Source organism: Vipera berus (genome assembly GCF_964194415.1).
Source record: "Vipera berus genome assembly, chromosome: 8".
In the NCBI taxonomy this organism is placed as follows: domain Eukaryota; kingdom Metazoa; phylum Chordata; class Lepidosauria; order Squamata; family Viperidae; genus Vipera; species Vipera berus.
The window spans coordinates 21946720-21967883 of NC_138211.1; the positions used below are offsets into that span (position 1 = coordinate 21946720).

General features: G+C 44.3%; 1 protein-coding gene across 3 annotated transcripts in view; it reads left to right on the top strand.

Moving 5' to 3' along the window:
• The window catches only part of STARD7 (StAR related lipid transfer domain containing 7), a 32576-nt gene extending 12094 nt beyond the window's left edge, over positions 1-20482 (top strand). Inside the window, exons 3-11 of one of the 3 annotated variants that reach the window (XR_014027222.1) lie at positions 5548-5756; positions 7092-7141; positions 8221-8331; positions 8448-8530; positions 9409-9508; positions 10434-10518; positions 13444-14656; positions 17750-18757; positions 19562-20482. Coding sequence is in view for 1 of the 3 variants with exons in the window: in XM_081333764.1 (XP_081189890.1) it covers positions 5548-5756; positions 7092-7141; positions 8221-8331; positions 8448-8530; positions 9409-9508; positions 10434-10518; positions 13444-13646 (841 nt within the window). In the remaining 2 variants the exon portion in view is untranslated. Of the gene's footprint in view, positions 1-5547; positions 5757-7091; positions 7142-8220; positions 8332-8447; positions 8531-9408; positions 9509-10433; positions 10519-13443; positions 15885-17749; positions 18758-19561 lie in introns of those variants that run through there. The other 2 variants (XR_014027223.1, XM_081333764.1) reach the window with 2 other exon arrangements.
• Positions 20483-21164: the final 682 nt, after the last annotated feature.

The following is a 21164-nucleotide window of genomic DNA, read 5'->3' on the forward strand; positions in this document are numbered from 1 at the left end:
TGCAAGTTTAGGCAAAACCTGGCTTGAAAACGGTAACTGCGAGAGAGAGCTTGGAGTCCTAGTGGAGGATCACTTAAACATGAGCCAGCTGTGTGCAGCAGCAGCCACCAAAAAAAGCTAATACAATCCTTGGTTGTATAAACAGAGACATAGAATCAAAATCAGGTGAAGTATTACCGCCTGCTTTATCAAGCCTAAGCAAGGCCACACCTGATATACTGCATCCAGTTTTGGTCACTACATTACAGAAAAGATGTTGAGACTGTGGACAAAGTGCAAAGAACAGCAACTAAGATGATTAAAGGCCTGGAGACTAAAACATATGAAGAACGGTTGCAGGATTCGGGTTTCATTAGTCTAGAGAAAAGAAGGACATGATAGCAGTATTCCAGTATTTAAGAGGTTACCCCAAAGAAGAGGGTGTCAGCTTATTTTCCAAATCACCAGAGGGCAGGACAAGAAACTATAGATGGAAACTGACCAAAGAGAGAAGCAACCTGGAATTAAGGAGAAACTTCCTGACAGTGAGGACAATTAACCAATGGAACAGCTTGCCTTCAGAAATCGTGAGTGCTCCATCACTGGAGGTTTTTAAGAAGAGACTGGACAGTCACTTGTCTGAGATGGTATGTGGTCTTCTGCTTGAGCAGGGGGTTGGACTGGAAGACCTCTAAGGTCCCTCCCAGCTCTATTCTGATTGAAGTGGAGCTGCATGCACACTTGCCCACTGCTTGCACGGCCTGGTTCCAAAAGGGCTGCTGCATGGGGTTTGGGGACCCCTGCCTTAGAAGATGTAAAAAAGGAAGGGAAGAAAAAAAATATCAGAAATTCTTGAAACATATTAGTAAGTCTTCTAACATAAAAAAGAACCCTGCATGGTGGTTTGTTGAGAACTACGTAGTACCCATTAAATTCACAATAAACTATAACTCCAGGAAAGGCAACTCTTCATATAGTTAAGCGTTCTCAGAAAGTTTAATGTTTAGAGAACTCATAGGGAGTACGTATCCATGTGTTGCAAACCAGTAGCAGGTAAGGTCTCACAGCGCAAACACCCTTTGGCTGTTTGTGTACTGCTGGGCTCAGGACTGAGTTGCACAAATATTGACTGCTTTGTGTCATCCAGGATATTCTTCTTGCAAAGTGCTTGCCTGTAATCCTCTGGACCCTAGAATGGGCTTTTGTGACGGTGTCTGTGCTGTTGAGTGTCGAACTGTGATGAAAAAGTTTTGGTACCGTTTTTCCCACTTTGCCTTGACCTTCTCTGCGTGACGCTGGGCAAATCCCCGACGCTGGCCTCAGCCACTTTAATACGATTTTTATGAAAGTCAGGAGTGGCGTACAAGTAGCCCTTGACATACAACCACAATTGAGCTGAAAATGCCCCTTGCTAAGCAAGATCGTTGTTAAGTGATTTTTTTTCTCCAATTTTATGACACCCCCCCTCCCCCCCCCACACAATTTATTAAGCGAATCACTGTGGTTGTTAAGTTAGTCAAGGTATTGAGTGAATCGGGCTTCCCCACTGACTTTCTGCAAAAGGTGATCACATGATCCCGGGACACTGCAATCAACATAAATACATGCCAATTGCCCAAACCTCCCATTTTGACCACGTGACCATGGGGATATTGCAACGGTCGGAAGTATGAAAAACGGTCAGAAGTCCCTTTTTTTCACGGTGTAGCTTGAAAAGGTCACTAAACGAATGACTGTAAATCGAGGACTGTTTGTACTGCTCAGCTCCTGCAGCAGGTGTAGCAGCCGGAAGGGACCTCGGAGGTCTTCTGATCCAGCCTCCTGTAGATGCATGCAACATTTTTTCAAAACTCCCTCTTTATGTTCTAAAATCTCAAGTCTGAGTTTTTATTCTTTGCATATCTGGGCCAATCAGGAGAAAGAAAGATACATTTAATGAGTGAAGGATAAACACATTTCAGAATGAATTTTTTTCCCTTCAACTGTGACTTCGGTGCAAATTAAGGTCAACATAGGAATATCCCCTTTTCAAGCTCCGTTGAAGAGAATGGGAGGTATCTGTTCATGGCAAGTACCACTGACCTGGAAGCTTTCCAGATTTATGTAACTGTTGTCTTAAGAGCAGCTCTTGGAAGATCAGTAGATGATTTGACTAAATTACCTAATGCCCTCACTTAACCTCTTTAGTCATGTCTGCCTTGGACATATTTCAAATGCCTGACCTTCTACTGAATGTCTGTGATATATGTTAGACTTAATAGCCATGGCTAACTCATGGCTAACCAGAAAATAGCTGGACTCGCATGTAATGCTGAACCTAAATCAAATAATAGGATAACAGAATAGAGCTGGAAGGGACCTTGGAGGTCTTCTAGTCCAACCCCTGCTCAAGCAGGAGAGCCCCCGATACCATTCTGACAAATGGCCGCCCAGTATCTTCTTGAAAGCCTCCAGTGATGGAGCCATTCCATAATGACTTACTTGGATGGCCAGCTTCACACAACCTGCTAAGACAATGATGGCAGTCACAAAACCATTCACGTACCAAACACACTCAACCACAAACCAGCCACTGCACTCTGTCCTAGGCTGGCATGTTCTGCACACCCATTTAAGGAGAGAGTAGGATGAAAAAGATGCCAAATGTTTACATCTTAATATGAACCCCAATAACAGATGATAATTCATTTACCCAAATGGGAACGCTGCTCTTCAGTAGATGGCTTCTCACCATCACATTCTACATCTGCTTGTTTATTGAGCTGGAAGAATTCAATTTTGCAAAGTTAAGATATATACTTTTTTGTATGTGTGTGTGTGTGTGTGTGTGTGTATATATATATATGTAGATATGGGATCTTTGGTCATTCGGGTTTTTCCCCACGTAGAATTGAAGGTGTAAAAGCAACGTTTCGACGGAATCCCATCCATCATCATCAGGCTGGTGGCTTCAACTTTCTTCTTCTGGGAGAAGCATATGTAGATATGTATATATATGTAGATATGTATATGTATATGTGGGTTAGGACGCTGAGCTTGTCGATCAGAAGGTCAGCAGTTTGGTGGGTCGAATCCTGAGTGCCGCGTAACAGAGTGAGCGCCTGTTACTCGTCCTAGCTTCTGCCAACCTAGCAGTTCGAAAGCACGTAAAAATGCAAGTAGAAAAATAGGGACCACTACGGTGGGGAGGTAACAGCGCTCTGTGCGCCTTTGGCATCTAGTCATGCCGGCCACATGACCACGAAGACGTCCTCGGACAAGCGCCGGCTCTTCGGCTTTGAAACGGAGATGAGCACCGGCCCCTAGAGTTGGAAACGACTAGCACGCATGTGCGAGGGAACCTTTACCTTTACCTATATATAAATAGAAAATAAAAAGAAGCAATAAAGCTCATTGTAGAAGCACGCCAAATTGTCCTTTTTCTTGTTTGCTCCATGTCATTCGTGATTTACCAACCTGAGTAATGGTGCATCTTGAATTTCTGCTGCCCAAATAGGAGTGCAAAATGCAGGTTGTAATTAACTTGTTAGATTAGAAATAGCGGCACAGCCTGATCTGTGCCACATCAAGTGCAAGTAGGGCTGCTATTTGACAACTAAGGCAAAAGAATAAAAATAAAAGGCCCTGTTGGTGGCAACACTGAGCTTTTTAGCTTGTTCTTCCAAAGTTAAGTAGGGTTAAACCAGGTTAGTACTTGGATGGAAATCCATCAAGAAAATCCAGTGATGGGAAATCATTTTTTAAAAAAATCATGAAAAAAAGCACTGGCAAACTGCTTACATATTGTTGTCAAGAAAACTCCATAAGTGTGGTTCAGGAAGTTATTAGCAAGCTTGACTCCAGGGAATCTTTACTTTGCTTTAAAACAAAAAGGAAAGCATTTTCCCCCCAGTAATTTCCTATTCCAAATATATGTCAGGTTGATTAAATGTTAACAAGCAAGTCCATGCGGATGGGTTTAGGAAGACAGTTAAGTCTACTTCCCTAAAACACTTTTCATTTGAGGGGGAAAACACAGTTTAGCCTGACTTTCAATTTTATTTGTTCATTTGTTTCTTTTCTATCTTGTGGCCACAGTAGTTGGATTATAAGCAGACATATACATAGAATGAAGGCTATTGCTAAGCACATTTGATTTGTGCTTAGATTGTAAGCCGCCCTGAGTCTTCGGAGAAGGTCGGGATATAAATGGGATTAAAATAAAAAAATAAAAAATAAAAAAATTATGAGTACACCAGTTTCAGTCTGTTTGCTAGGAAACAAAAGCATTCTTTCAGTGGTCTCCAGCACTTGAAAAGTATATTCCAGATTTTATCAGTGGTGATTCATAAACATTTGTCAGTAATTAGAGCAGAATGACAGGACCAGTGATTACTCTAAATCGGGTGTCAAATTGCCGGCCCACGGGCCGGATGTGTCACACCAAAACTGCGCCCACCCCATTGCCAGCAGTGGTGAAAAAGTCACAATACGTCACATCGCTAGTTTGACACCTGAGCTCTAAATAGACAGCATTTTTTTATTTTTGGGCAAGCTTACAGCATGGAAAGATATATATGGAAAGGGTTTTTTTTCCCAGTGGCAGCATGACGGGGCAAAAAACCCCCCCCAAAACTCTCAACTTGTAGAATTCAGAGCAACTGCATTTTTTCCCAAGGAAACCCAGTTTTCTAGGCTCAGTTTTGGAAAGGGATAGCTGGTTAGAATCCAAACTAGAGGAATTTCCCAGAAAGTTTACAGGGCAAGCAGAGGTTGTGAACACTAATAATAGCACTTTCAGTTATGTGTTCTATATCAGGGGTCCCCAACACCTGGTCCATGGACCAGCATCGGACCGCGGCATGCCAGAAAACGGTCCGTGCAAACAAGCAAAGCCCCATCCGGTGGGGTGCAGGCAATGCATGAAACCAGGCCCTCTCTGCTCTGCAGAAAAACCTCTCTCCGTGGAACCGGTCCCTTGTGCTCAAAAGGTTGGGGACCTTGTTCTATATTACTTAACGAGCTAAACAGTTTAGAGGTTTGAGGTACCTCCTCTCCCCAGCCTCTGACCTCTCATACTGGTCTTGCTGCAGGAGGGAAAACCTTATATCTCTTCCTGCATTGTTAAGATTTGAAAGAGGACCTAATACCTGAGGACATTTTGAAAGCCATTGTAAGGATGGTGGCCTTGCTTGACCTAGCAGTAAACAAGGTATATATGTAGGCAGAGCCTGGGGTGCAGTCAATTTTGAGAGCTTTATGGATGACCATAAGATGTTCCAGAGCTTGTTGAAAGAGGACCTAATACCTGAGGACATTTTGAAAGCCATTGTAAGGATGGTGGCCTTGCTTGACGTAGCAGTAAACAAGGTATATATGTAGGCAGAGCCTGGGGTGCAGTCAATTTTGAGAGCTTTATGGATGACCATAAGATGTTCCAGAGCTTGGTCCAGTCTGGTGGAACCCACAGCGTGTTTCTTCTGCCAGATCCGATGGGACAGGTAGAGCTAGTAATCTAATAATGTTACACATAATGCAAGGTGTAACAGAAGAGAGTAAGTAGATATCTTTCAATGTTGTCCTCCCAAGGTCTGTGCAAGAAATGAAACACATGCAAGAAATCTCTAGATTCTTCCAGAGCAATGCGGAAGAAAACCAGAGCCAGGAGCTGGAGCAAAGCACCTACCAAGGGGTCTCATCTGATCCTGAAGACCAGAATTGGGAAATGGTGGTTGAGAAGAAGCATTTCAAACTATGGAGGCGTCCGGTTGGCGGAGGTCATGTGTACCAGTATCGAGGTAGCCCCCTCCCCTTTTCATATTCACGCTTGTCTTGGTACACCGAGTGTGTGTGTGTGTGTGTGTGTGTGTGTGTGTGTGTGTGTGTGTGTGTCAAATTTGGGCTGGGTGATTCGCTAACCTCTTCCAATGCTGTGATACAAGGTAATAACACACACAATCTGCCCCGGGAGAAAAACTTCTGCTTACTTTGCCGCCGTCATCAGAGCCCTCGCTCCGAGTCGAATTTTGGTTAATTCATTCTGGATAGCGAGATGGGCAACATTTAAATTTAATTAATCACTAATAATTATTGACCAGAAGGTAAAACTTCTAAAGCCACATTCAAGACTTAATAACAGATTCTTCAAGAATCCAGGTTTAGGGATTTCTAAGTCAGTCCTAACATTTTCCAGTGGCTCTCAGTAGTAAGTCCTTTTTTATCACTTACAAGTGTGTGTAGGGAGTCCTCAGGTTCTGATCCTAATCGGGACCAGAATTTCCATCGCTAAGCAAAGCGATTATTAAGCAAAAGACGTGATGGCGCCAATTAAGGACCACAGCTCCAGCAGTCCAGGTTGCGGCTTGTAGACAAAGACCTCACCTTCCCCTGCTTTAGCTTCCTCCAACATTTAAAATTGCTTTATCCAATATCGCCTACCTATTTGCTGGTGACTGCAGAGTAAAATTCACCATGAGCCTCTGGTCCTGCTCATAAGCCAATCTGTGTCTTCCTTTCTCTTCCTTCCAAATGTTAACTTCCGCCTTTTTTCCCCTTTTATACTCCCTTTCTCATGATTCTGTCCAGACTACCTCATGCCCTCCCTCACCTTTGGCCAAATCCTACTGTCAGCAGCAGAAATGAGCAGCTTTTCGGACTGGGAAGCAAAGATCCTGGGACTGTATCAACAAGATAGCTGCAGCAGTACCTCTGGCCATTTACCAGATGGCAAACGGATGAGGTCCCCCTTCACCTCCCATATTCATTCTAACACCCACTTTTCAGTTTATCATTGACTTTTGAGGGCCAGGAGACATGCAAAGCATTGGACTTCAGCAACTCCCCATTCTTATTATCCAAGAATGCTGTATAGTGCCTAGGTGAGGGCCAGAACTATTCTAATTAAAATAAATAAGTAAGTAAAGATGATATGAGCAGAGGATGCTCCGCTTTGCTGTTTCCTATTTATGTTTTAAATCAAAACGATCTTTTAAGAACTTGAGACTGGTGCCTTCCCAAACGAGGTACGTCCAAATGCTTTGCAGCCCACAGATACCTCATTGCTACGATTTGCGGTCTAAACAAGAGCCGTGTTTGCTTGAATGTCTACTATGAAATTTGTCTTTCTATTGTAGTCTTTGGAACATACACAGATGTGACACCAAGACAGTTTTTCAACGTGCAGGTGAGTTCTTGCTTCTCCTCGACAGTGGGATGTCTCCAGCTTAAATCTTTAATTCAGCCTACATTCCGTTTGCCCTATTCTTATCGTAGGAGGAGTGTGAGGGGCCTCTCAAAAGCGTAGCAAAATAGTGCAAAATAGTGCAAATAAAATAAGGCAAAATTAGTGTAAGATATTCTGCTGGTAGATTTCTCCAGCGCTGATTGTTAAAATGGGTAACGCATATTCAAAAACAGTTGGAAATTTAAAAATCAAGCTGAAATGTTTTACTGTATTTTGTGGCAAGCTCAACTACTTTGAAAAATAGTTTACTGCAGCTTGAAAGGAGTCTTAAATGCTCAATTTCCTTTACTTTCGATTATTTTTTTCCTGCTAAATACTGTACTATTAATCTTTATATACATATCTATCAGATGCACTGAGCTGGTTTTCTATAACTCTCACTAAGATGCTTCATTGTTTTTATTGAAAAATAGCATTTAATTGGGATGCGTTTTCCCCTAATTTACCATTCCTCTAATGAAATGAGAGTCTTTTTTCTCACTTCTTTTCTTTTTTAAAATAAATACTTTTTTAAGCTGCTTACCTTGGTAAAGCTGATAGTCCCATGACCAACTATCAATAAACACGCATGCTATCACGGGGAGCAGCCTTGGCCCACCACACCTCTTTCTGGCGTGCCAAAATATCTCTTCTTGTAGTCTCTTGTTCCTTCTCCTACCTTATTTTTTATGCCCTCGAGACATTCTGTTTTGCACCTGTTCTGCGTCTTCTGCAGAATGGGGTCTGGATTTGAAAGAGCAGGAAAGAGTACCTCCAGGTTTTTCTCTACTCTTCCCTGAATTCTCACATGGTTACCCTTTTGAAGGAAAAGAGAGACTGACAAGTTAATTTCCAAGACTCCAAAAATGAACACGAAGGATTTACTGCCTTCTCGGGTGAGAGAGGAACATTTTGGAAGCAAATCAGGAGTCCTCAAGATTTTCAACATTGGCTTTGCAGTCGTTTTTTTTTTTTTAGATTGCATTAGCAAACTGAAAGCTTAGGGTAAGCTGACTGAGAATTTGTGACTTCTCTTCTAGCTGGATACAGAATATCGGAAGAAATGGGACTCGCTAGTTATCAAACTGGAAGTGATTGAGAGAGACCGGGACACGGGCTCAGAGGTGGTGCACTGGGTCACTCACTTTCCGGTAAGGCCGCCTTCCTTCCCCCCCCCCCGGGGGTGCTGCTTGCCAGGTGCACTGTCACCACCCACCCAGTCTAACAACTCTGCTTTTTCTTCCTCCTCCGCCCCATCCCTTTCCAGTACCCAATGTATTCACGGGATTATGTTTACGTTCGGCGGTATGATGTGGACCAAGAGAACAATCTGATGGTCCTGGTGTCACGGTAAGTGATGCTGTGACCAGGAGGCACCTTCACTGCACATCAAAGGGGAAATCCATCTGCCTGGTTGCCTGCTAAGATTTGGGTTTCTAAATCTTTTGGAAAGCTGCTCGGGCAAATGCTGGAAAAACGAAGGTTCACAAAGAGCTCTTTGGGAAACTTAAAATTGTGCTCTTTCCTCAAGTTTCAACGTGCCTATCCATTTGAGATCCCTGAAACCCTTTTTGATTCCTTCACTCTGAGCTGTTTCTTTTGTCCTGTAACGGAAAGCTTTTTAGGCGCAGAATAAGGCTAACGTGAATTGTGTAGAGAGTTCAGAAGATAACTTTGATAGAGATGTGCAGGAACCATTAGCTAGGCAAAAAGCGGTGAAGCATTTTTTAAAGTCCAGAACTGCAAGGTAATATTCTGAAGCAGCTCAGCAAGATTCCTCCCTGATTCACTGGAGTATCTGAAAGAGGAGATCCAGCATGACTGGAGTTGCAAGATGGATGTCAGCCTGGGCCAGATCAGAAATGAACTGCACAGGAAAGCTACACCTACTTAACATTGTGATTGGCTATAATAATGGGAGTTTGGAAGTGCGATGGGCAGGGGGGGCTGGACTAGAAGATCTCCAAGGTCCCTTTTCAACCCTGTTATTATTCTATGTTCTTGTTCTCATACCCTAGTGAATTAGAGAGGCATCTGCTTGAACCACTTCACACCTTATCACCTGGACTTAAAAAATGCTTTAGCCCCTTTTACCTAGGCAACCATTCTCACATATCTTTGTCAAAATAATCTTTACTCTTTACAATCGCACAGTGTTTGCAGTCCTAGAATTGAACTGATGGTTCGTTGATTATGGAAGTACATGTCCTCTTTCTTATTTTGGTCAGAGCCGTTGAACATCCAAATGTCCCAGAAGATCCTGAATTTGTCCGTGTCCGAACCTATGAGTCACAAATGGTTATCCATCCTCACAAATCGTTTGATGAGGTGAGTTCCTTTTTAAAAAAATAAATAAATAAGGAATCCTAAATTTAAAAGAGGTTTTCTTTACATGGAGCAGGAATGTGTAAGAAGCTGAAGCAACAATTGTTAATGTTGAGTCCTATTTTTGTCTTATTGTACACATTTTATTTTATGCCTCAGTGTTTGACATGCGTTCTATATCATCTCTATAATCCTTGCCGGGCTTTTATAAATGGGTCAGCAGTCACAGCGATGGTCATGATACAAAATGGGCCGCGTCACGATTTTCTAAGCAGATGCTTTTGTGTTTTTAGGGTTTCTTTAGTTGTAAAAATTACATTAAACTTGTTTGAGAATGTGTTCTCCCTCTTGCTTCATGTTTTCCACTTCAGAATGATTGAAAGTTGGTTAGAAAGTGAGGTTTGCAAACGTAACTTCCTCTAAAGGTCTCTGCTGCAATGGTGAGCATGTTGAACCCACAGAAAACCTCCGTTCTGCAGCAGCCTTGGGAGGAGCAGCTGTCTGGAGGGCATGTGAGCCATCTCCTGTCCTCTCCTTACACCGGGGGGGGGGGGGTTCCAAGGAACTGCTTTACTCATCATTTCTTTGGCCTTTGCTGAGGTCGTTGGCCCTAAAGAAGCCATCGGTCCCCCAGAAATCCTCTGTACTAAGTAAAGGGAACAAAAAAATGCTTGACTACAAGAAAGTTGCTGCCAGTTACCTCTGAAGCTTTTATTGCTTGTGAATGACTTACGGCAAGAGAGATTTTTCATGATTCTTTCCTTGTTATTATCATAGCAACTTTGCTTTTATAATTTATTTATTTTTTTTACAAAATTTGTTTTATGTAGCAAAGGGTTAAATTGAGTAAGTTAACTGACCATGCAGCTAGGTATGGATCTCCTTGTTCAGAGGAGCAGCAGTTAGTCAATATTGTTTCTCGTTTCAGAATGGCTTTGATTACCTGCTAACATACAGCGACAACCCACAAACTGTGTTTCCTCGATACTGTGTCAGCTGGATGGTTTCCAGTGGTGAGTTTGGGGGCTGTGATCCTTCAGTTTAGAGAACAGGCTACCAAAATCGTAGAATGAGTTGGTTGTGGTGGCCTAAAACATCAGGTGATCTCAAATTTCAGAACTGGGTGATCTAAAAACTGTCAGTTTCAATTTTGAAGGCCTGATGTTGTGAATAAGCCTACTTGACAGATTTGCATCCCCAAATTCCCCAGCAAGCATGTTGAAGCGATTTGAAGTCCACACATCTCAAAGTTGCTGTAGTGAAACTATGATTAAAAATCATATCATTGGACTTGGAAGACCGAAATAATTACAGATTCAGAAGCCAAAATGCTCTCAAGCATGTACCAATCAATTACAGCTGGTCCTCAACTTGCAGTTGTTCATTCAGAGTTTCAGTGGCACGGATAAAAAGTGTCTCATGACTTGTTTTTCACGCATAAAACCATTGGCCACGGGATCAAAATTCAGAGGCTTGGAAACTGGCATGTATTTGTGACAGTTGCAGCATCTCGGGGTCAAGTCATCACCATTTTTATAACCTTCCCAGCTGGCTTGTGACAAGCAAAGTCAATGGGGGAAGCCAGATTCACTTAACAACCACATGATTCGCTTAGCGACTACAGTGATTTGTTTAGCAACTGGCAAAAGAGGTGGTATAATAGGGCACAACTCACAACCGTCTTGCTTAGCAATGGAAATTTTGGGCTCAATTGTCCTAAGTTGAGGACCACTCGTACACTACATTCTAAAGAATGTGGCAGGTGATCACAAAAAGGCCTTTCTCGTTCCACCTAAATCTGCCTTTACTACTTTTAGCTGCATTAACCTGTGTGTAGCTTGGGGGTACATCTTGACACCCCCCCCCTATATATATATATATATATATATATATATATATATATATATATATATATATATGAAGAAAATAAGGTTGCACGCCCATCATGTTCACATGATGTCTCACTTAATGACCACATCACTTAGCAATCTAGTTGCCGGTCCCAAAAGTGGGTGTTAAGGACTACCTGTGCTGCAATATACTGAACGTCCTTTGAAGATAATTCAGAAAGTTAGTTAATAAAAAAATCTATAGCACAAGGAACGAATTGGAAGCGTAAGTAGGGATGTATCAGGCGAATTCAGTCCCAGTCTGTTTCCCGTCCCAGTGCTGGGGTCTGATTTTAATCGATAAAACCTTTCTATGGTTCCATATATCTGAAGGAACGTCTGCTCCCCCCCTGGACCTATCTGTGTATTGAGGTCATCTTCCAAGGCCCTTGGGGGGGGGGAGGCTCCCCTCCCAAGCTGAAAGGTGCTCATTTGACCTTCTAATTGCGACTCTTGTTTTGCATTGCCATTTTAATGTTTATGTTGCTGGCTTAATTTTTTTTAATGAAATAATGCATGTTTTGTTTATTTTTTATTTTATTTTAGTTGTACTTAACAATTTTCAAATGTGAACTGTTTCAGTTTTCTTTTAATGGGGAAATGGCATAGAAATGGGACGGATGGATGGATAGCTGGTCAGAAAATTATCCTGGTATCCCACGTGCAAAGAAGTTGGTTTCGTATGATAGGGGCTTCACAATCCGGTTTGGCATTTGAGAACCATTCCCTTTCCTTACAGAAATTTGCAGAAGATCCTGCACTTCATTGGGTTTTGAACTTACTAAAAATTGGCTATCGGTGCATAGTGAATTTAAAAGGCACCAAACGTCAGAACCCACTCCAATCCACATCTTAAGAAAGAAAGACTCTTGGAGACAAGATTGTCCAAGCAGGAACTTTTACCAACACATAGATGACAGAGGGTATAATAGACAGGATCTGAAAAATCCCCTCACAGATCGATATTTTTAAAGTGTCCCCAAGCAAAACCCCACCCCTCAGTCCATTTGGTCACTTCCGGATCAGTCAAGTTCCAGGTGGCAAGCCCCTCGTGGGCAAGGGAGAACCGTCACTCCCTCCCCTTCACATTCCATCCGGAGAAAGGAACCAGAATCCCCCCACCCCCTTTCTTGGTTGCTCGTAAGATCAGAGAGAGAGAAAGTGCCTCTCATTGATCTTATTGTGAGGGGCAACAGGCAGGCTAGATAAGCAAAAAGTTGCATCTAAGGAGAGGAAATGGAGGCAATAAACTCCCATGTTTATTCCTTCTCCTCCTTGGGAATGACAGAATCCAAAGGGGGTGTGTGTGAGAGATTTGGGTTTGCACAGAAAGAGAGTTAGAAATGAAATATAAATGGATTCTGACACCACTTCGGGTTCTGCTTCCCCCTAGCCCAGGGGTAGGCAACCTTGGTTCTTTTATGACTCGTGGACTTCAACTCCCAGAATTCCTGAGCCAGCATGGGGGAACTATGCCCCCCTCATGACTCGTGGACTTCAACTCCCAGAATTCCTGAGCCAGCATGGGGGAACTATGGCCCCCTCATGACTCGTGGACTTCAACTCCCAGAATTCCTGAGCCAGCCTTGCTCAGCTTGGAAACCTCTCCCTTTCCCCTCAGCATGGCTGGCTCAGGAATTCTGAGAGTTGAAGTCCACGAGTCATAAAAGAGCCAAGGTTGCCTATCCCGGCCCTAGCAGAACAAGTCCCTAGATTTCTGGTGGGATGCCTGTTTTCAAACGTCTAGAAGGTTTCGCTCCTGACTGCAACTCGGGGCTTTGGTCTGCCAGAGCAGCCATGTTCTGGGAGGAGCGGAGACTCTGCATTTCTGAGTAGCAGTTGGTGCCGGTGGGATTGCTCTTCAGGCTGAATCTCCAGACAAGGATGTCTTAAGGCACAGCTGAGGTGCAGAGCAGTCCACCGGGATCGCCGCTGATTTGGAACGCTTAGTGCTTTTGAGAGTGGATGGGTTTCACCGACTGGGTGTAGGTGCTGGATTCTTGTCTTTCAGCTGGTGTACTTCTCTCCACCCACCTGTCCCCATCACAGGCATGCCGGAGTTCTTGGAGAAATTGCACTCGGCAGCGCTGAAGGCAAGGAACATGGAGATTGCTGTGAAAGACTACATTGCCGCTTCCAAATCCTGGGACAGTGGGGGCGAGAACAGCAACGGGGAAGGGAAGACCAGCATTGCCAGCCAAGACCATAAGAATGAAGGAACCCGCAGCCCTATTCAGATAGACTATGCTTAAAGAAGAGGGCCTGGCTTGCAGCGTTGCCAGCCCGCGCCTCTTACTCCAGGCGGTGAAAAAGACCAAGGAGAAGGATGTCTTTGGGATCTCAAGTCGCCTCTGCCTGCCTCTGTCTTCCTCTTGCTCCCCGTTCTCTGCCACGTCTCCTCCTCGAAAGAAGGCAACACCGTCAGCCCTGGGAAACCAGGCTCGGCCATCTTGAAAAACAGTTTTGTGCGGCCACTTCTGCGTAGTGATCTTATTTGCTCTAGCCCCGGGGGTGGGATGGGGTGGGGGGTTTGCCGGAGTAAAACATGACATTCTTGGGGGGAGGGACCCATTTCTTCTTCCCTGAATACTTGAGGCTCCCTGCAAGCCATTTGGGACGATGCTCAGTCGCGTTCCCAGGTTATTGCCTCTCCCCTTTTTTGGGTAGAGTTTAATCGCCTCACAGCAGCTGCAGCATGGTGTGAGACCAGCCAACTGTTTACAGCCCCGGTGCTGGTTCCTGCAACCTCCTGGAGACTCCCAAGGCTTCTTTCTGGCTTCCTGCCGGTGCGTCTCTCTTAATCTTGTGCTCTGCTCACAGAGGAGCTGCTGTGCTGCCAAAGTGCCTTTTCTTTTTTCCTGAGGCACAACTGAATGCCACCTCTTTGGCCCCTGGAAGTGGGCAGCGGGCCCGTTGAGAGCCCCTTGGCATTGAGGTCCAGGCTACTGCCCGTTGTTACGTCTCTGTCCGCAGAGCGAAGGAAGGCCACGTTTTCATGCAGCTTACGCCTCTTCCCTCCTCCCCTTTTAGAACTGACCACCTTGGCTTATTTCCTCAACTTCCAAGTGGAGGGAAATGTGATTATTTGTCAATCTGGTGACACCAACCCAAGTGCTATCTCGACCGTCCAGAGACGCCATCTCTGAATTGGGGCATAACAGTTTAAAGCAAAAAAGGAGGACCTGTCTGCACTCGTCTTCGTCCACGTTGGTCCCAGGCGTCCGTTTGTCACGTTGGAGGTGGAGAGTCCTGGCTGGCCAATGTAAGGAAGAGGAAGGGAGGGCACAAGGTTTCCCTTTTTGTGCGAGCACCAGAATGCACAGCATAAGAATACGGGTGGTAGGTGAGGACTCCCAAAATGCCCTTGCCTCTTCGGTGTAAGGTAGGCGGGGTGGGGGGTGGAACAGCCTATAACCGCTGCTTGAGTTGGGGCAAGGCAAACAGTTAACCCTGAGGCATGTTTCTTTCCAAAGTGGCTTGGAGCCTCTTTTTCAAGCCTGGCACCCTGTGGATATGTTGACCAGAGACGGTGGGAAGCAAAGCTGGGAAAACCTATTTTCCAGCTTGTTTCAAGTTGATTTTCTTCCATAAGCTCAAGTGTACTAATTCAAGGGTCTGCAACGCTCGGCAACTTTAATGTAGTCTTCCAACTCCCAGAATTCCCCAGCCAGCGGATTGTGGGAGTTGAAGTCCACAAGTCTTAAAGTTGCCCAGTGTTGGAGGCCCCTCTACTGATGGACTGAATTTCAGTCGGACTCCCCAAGGGTGCCTTATGATTGGCAAGCGTACCACAATGGGCCCTCTCGTGCACCTTGCTCTCTGGCTGCTAGGCTCACAAGCATGTGCTGTGTAAAGCACAGAACACACACACTTAGCCTCCATTTTCCAAGCCCAGGCATGCTTGTGTGGTGTTTCCCAGGAGTGGAGTTTTCCCAGAATGGGTCATTGGCAGCTTCCTGATGCTGAGGCAGCAGGAGGCTTTGTCTAGTTCCTCACAGTCCCTAAGAAGAGGTTAAATACTGTTGCAAATATATATATTTATATATATATGGTTCCTCAGAATCATTTCTGTGCCAGCAGAGGGCTCTTCAGCTTTGTGCATTTCTGCTTGTGATTTAAAAAAAAAAATGAGTTGCAGGAAAGGGGAAGCAGAGGTCAGTGTTTCTCAACCGTGGCAACCTTAACATTTGGGGACTTCAACTCCCACCGTTCCCTAACTAGCACCCTGGCTGAGGAATTCTGGGAGTTGAAGTCCCCTTACCTTAAAATTGCCAAGGCTGAAAAACATTCTGATACAGGCTGACTAACAAGAGCTGCTCATCAGGGATGGCAGGACTTTGGTGGGGGAGGAGGGGGTCAGGAGATACTGTACGTGCATGGTGATTGTTCTCGTCCAGGGACCGTCTTCATATAACGACTGAGTGATTTGTGTTTTTACTTCAACTAATGTTTTTATGAGAACCAAACATCAATAAATGTAACTCATTGGTGCTCTCATCTAACCATACTGCCTTCGGGGCGGGGTGGAGGTGGAATGAGAAAAAGTCTCCCATCGCTAAAAGCTTCCTTTTTGTTTTGAACATCTGGACAGGTTTGGCCTCCCTCATTTGCATCCAAAATGGAAAGTACTTTTAGCTAATAACGGGGCTTAGGGTAGGAACGGACTAAATACACAAAGCAACATTATATTTCTAGCTGTATGTCAGAACTAGAATAGGATTTCCTGAGCCACTGAGTGTTGATATCTCCACTCCTCATAAATTCTGGGCATTATAGCTTTTTCCCCTATGATTATATGGCATTGTCTTCGGATAATAGAAAATCTTCATGATAACCCTTACTCTGTATTACGCCGGATTGCAGATAACATCATTTACGATTTCACATGACTTTGGAACTTTTAAAAAGAGACTGGACAGCCATTTGTCTGAAATGTATAGGTCTCTTGCTTGAGCAGGGGATTGGACTAGAAGATCTTCAAAGTCCCAACTCTTCTGTTCACCTCACTGGACGTCTTACAGAAAACTAAATCTCCTTAAACCAAATGGTTTTTGAATAACTGTTGACCTCCCTAACTGCCAGTTGGGACATTCCAGAGAATTTCTAGTATTTACTGTGGAGGCCATCAGTTGGAGAAGATTGAACTAGCAACATCAAAATTACAAGTTGACTTTTGCCCTTTGTTCAATTTGCTTCCCCTTCTTTCCGTCCTTTTCATTTTGCCCACTAGGTGGCAGCATGCGACTGCCATGTAAAATTTATTTTGTTGAATAAGCCTGAGACTTTGCAGTTTTCTTTGAAAATTTAGCCTGCCACCTCATTTTCTGGACCACCAGTTTATACAAGCTTTGAAAAACGCATGATGGCATCCCACAGACAATGGTTGCAAGATTAAAGGGAACACAGGAATTTCTCATCAATAAGATAACAAAAGTACAATTCTAAGGAGAAGAAACTTCGGCATATTAGAAAATGGATGCATAAAAGGTTTTTGGCTGCCAAGAGCTAGGCGCATGAATAGGAAACACAAGATGGGTGGAATCCCAAGAACCCAGACCACTAAGTAATTAAAGCCTGCAGAAAGAAAGATAGAAAAGAGATTAAAACACAAAAGGAAATTTGCAAGGAATGTTGGTAACACAAAGGATGTTTTGTGACTATATGAATAGCGGAAGGGCAGGGCTGACTCACTGGTGAAAACAGTACTGCCATACAATTCCTCAATTCCTACTTGGATAGGGTCTTCAAAGGAGCACTGTGTTCCTTGGGAAGTCAGTCCCCCCCAAGAAGGAAATATTAGGCAGAAACGCACGCCCAGTTTTTTCTTAACAGGCCCAAGTCTCCCTCCCCCAAGCAGAAACCAGCTCTGTAGACATGCAGATGTAAATAATCCAGGAACGTTGGAGCCCCCCCCCCTCTAGAAGCTTAGGAAGACAAAGACCTAAAATTTACATAACCCACCCAAACTCTTAGGACATAATAGGATTAGCCCACGGATGCCAAAGGGCACACTCAGACTCAGGTCAAAGTTCACGCCACAGGAACAACTCCAAACCAAAGGCTCCAGAGGGTATAAAAACCCACTCCCTACGTGTGCTCTTCCTCTTTTCTGCCAGAGCCATCTTCCTGTCTGGCTCTCCTCTTTAATAAACTGCAAGCTTCTTTTTAAAGCAGTCGCCATGTTGTTTATTCCCGGCTTGGACTGAACCATGATGAAGACTTCCTTCAACAGTTCTGGTGGACATAAGTAATGTAAATGACATAGTGGAGTATTGTATTGATAAGTAAAGAAAGGGCTAATGAGTTTCCTTTGTGAAAGGCTTTGTGGGTGTCATCTTGAACTCTCTTTCTTCAGGTATTGAGAAATCGTAGTGCAAGAGGATCAGAAAAGAGTCAATGCTTTAAAAGGGGGGAAAAAGGACCTGGGAACTGTGGACTCACCGGCTGACAGTGAATTCAGGCAACACTTTAGAACAAATAAGCAATTCGTTCATGCACATTTTGAAAATGCATTGATTAGCATTGGTTTATAAAAGAATAAGTGTAAACCCAAGACGAACTTTAAAAATGGTGAATCTGATTTTTCCCCCCATAGAGATAGATGCTTGCTTAGTTGACCGTGGTAAAGGGGTGGTAGTATGCCTTGAGTAAACAAAGCATTTAATAATACCTCCCATGAGGTCCTAGTAGTGAAGACAAGATTGTGAGCTGGACTATGATACATTAAATGAAACTGAACAAATACATAAGTATCAATTTTTATTTCATTTGTCTCCCACCTTTATTGTTTTTGCAAATAACTCAAGATGGCGAACATATCCAACATCTTCCTCCTTTTTTACCCACAACAACCCTGTAAGGTGGGTTGGACTGAGAGAGAGTGACTGGCCTAAAGTCAACCAGCCCCTTTTCATGCCTTAGATGATCCCCATCTCTTGGCAATTGCACCCAGCCGGCTTTTGTGCCTAAAGCGGGATTAAAACTCGCTATCTGCCACTTTCTAGCCTGGTGCCTTCATCACTACACCCTGCTGGCTCCGGCCGAACTGGAAAGGGGTATGAAATGGGACTCCAGAGGTCTCTGTTACGGCCCCTGTGCTGCTTGGCGTGTTTACAACCTGCTTGGATAAGGAGAGAAAAATCAGATCTTTTGTTACCTCAAAGAGTGAATAATAATTCAAGAGGGTCCTGACAATCTGGAAAAACGGGCAGAAACCAACCAGACGCATTTCGTAAGAACAAGTGTAAAGTGGAGAACCAAAGAAAGGTCTGAAGTAGCTGAGGAAAAGGCAGTCGTGCAGATATAAGAATCTTGGCCTGGTGATCACAAGCTGTATATGACCCGGCAGCATCAGCCCTGCAAGGTAGGCTGTGCTAAGTAGCCACAGCCTTGTAGGTCTTGTCCTTCAGGGCCATTCCTTGGGCTTTCTACCCCATGTGATGCAGCTGCCCACAAACATCTAGACCAGGGGTAGGCAACCTTGGCTCTTTTATGACTCGTGGACTTCAACTCCCAGAATTCCTGAGTCAGCTATGCTGGAGCAGTGGGCTGATGCCTCCTTAAGTAACACCAGCTGCCTGCAATTAGTGCAGGTTCGCATCCCACCAGGCTCAAGGTTGACTCAGCCTTCCATCCTTCCAAGGTAGGTAAAATGAGGACCCAGATTGTTGGGGGCAATTAAGCTGACTTTGTAATAATGCCGCTTGGGGGGTGTATGAAAGCCCTAATAAGCAGGCATATACATAGAATGAAGGCTACTGCTAAGCTTGTAAGCCGCCCTGAGTCTTCGGAGAAGGGCGGGATATAAATGGAATTAAAGTAAATAAATAAAATAAAAGAGCCAAGATTGCCTACCCTTTGCGGCTTTCCCCAGCTGGAGTGGGGGGGGGAGAGGGGAACTGGGCCGCTTGAGTGGCAGGCTGGTGCACATGTGCGCAGCTCAACTTGTGGAGGATGACTTGCCCGTGTATGTGCATACATGCTGACATGCCGCTTGTGCAAGTTGAGGTGCGTGCGCATGCATACCAGCCCACTGTTCACAGGGCCCAGTTCTGAATAGGCCACAGCCTGTAGTGGGCCGTGGCTCAGGGATTGGGGCCCCCTGATCTAGACTGCATCAAAAGTGTGTTGGGTCAGGCGTATCCATTTTGCCCCCTCTATTCTGCAGTGGTCTCGCTGAAGCTACCGTGTTGATTTCCGGACACCATATCCTAGGAAGGTTATTGAAAGATGGGTTCAGAGGAGCGCAACCACGACAGTTAAAGGGTCAGGATGAGAGAGAAAGAAAAATGAAGACTGGAGACTTTGGATAAGATTGCAAAGGAAACGTGAGAGTTTGTCCCAGATATCTAAAGAATCTGACTCGCTCAGTTTGTTCAGGAGGGAATGAAAGAAGCAGTAGGATCAATCTGGAAAGAGCTGGCTTCCAGTCAGAAATATTTCCTATCTCTAACAGATAAGTCAACAATAACTCAATTTTAGCATGTTGACATCTCCCGAGGATGCTGTTACCAGTGGATTCCTGACCTGGGAAAGGGGTGGAACTAGACCTCTGAGAGAAGTAAAAGGAAAGGTCTTCAAAATTTAATATTGAAAGAGAAACTTAAAATTGAATTTGCTGCAGTGGAAACTTACTGAGTGGAGAAACAAGCTTAAAAAAGAAACTATAATGGATGGGAAACAGGAAAGGGTAGCATAAAGGGAGGAGGTAAGATAAACACCTAGGCAAAAATTTAGCTGGGCCTTCCAAGTGGGAAAAGGAAGAATACAAGCTATAAAAACAGCTGGAAGAGGAAATAGCTAGCCAGGAAAGCCATACTGAATTGAAAAACAGGAAAGAACCTATTGTTCTAAGGGGCCCAGAACTCAAAACCAACAATTGAATATGTCTAATATTTTATTTTATTAATGTACGTGTGATGTATGATTTAGTATGTAGCAGGAAATAGGTAGGGGACGATCGGAAAGAATGTAACCACCTAGAACACAGGTCTGCAACCCGCGGCTCCGGAGCCGCATGCGGCTCTTTCAGCCGTCTCCTGCGGCTCCCAGTCTTCTGCCATGTGCAGTCCAAAAAAAAAAAAAGTGGGACTAAAAAAGTTCAACCAATCAATTCAAATATGCAGGGTAGGTGCATATCTCGCCTTGGCTCCACTCTTCAGTCAAACCCTGTTCTGCGCATGCACGCATGTACGCGCATGTGCACACATTTTTTTGCGGCTCCCAGTTTTTCCTTTTGTGAGGGAACCGGTTCCGAGTGGCTGTTTCACTGTTTCAGGTTGCTGACCCCTGACCTAGAACCTCAGCCAATGGGGAACGAGAGGGATGTAGCGGCCGGGACAGGGCTGTCTAAAGAAGGGAATATTTTGGGTTAGAAGTTTGAAGAGAACCAAGCTTTGAAAGCTTCTCTTCCGCTTATTGCAATAAACGAAACAAAAGGACTTCACTGTGTCTCGGCTGGTTATTGGTCAGGTGAACTGGTCATGAAGGAAAGTGGCCAGGAGCACATAACACCTCCAACATCTGTTCCAACTCTCACATTCTATGATCTGCTAGGTTGAGCTCAGTGTATCAGTCAGCTTCAAGTTTTGAACCTTTTTATGATTAACCTATCAGAAAAGTAATATATCTTAATACTTGTTTGGTTATAGAGTATTTTCGAATTGTCTTTCCTCATCCAGCCACTAGGCCGCTCCACAGATAACTGAAAACAAAATAGAAGACCTGGTCTTTGGTGCTGGCACACTCTCCTGTTCTCCAAAAATAAATTA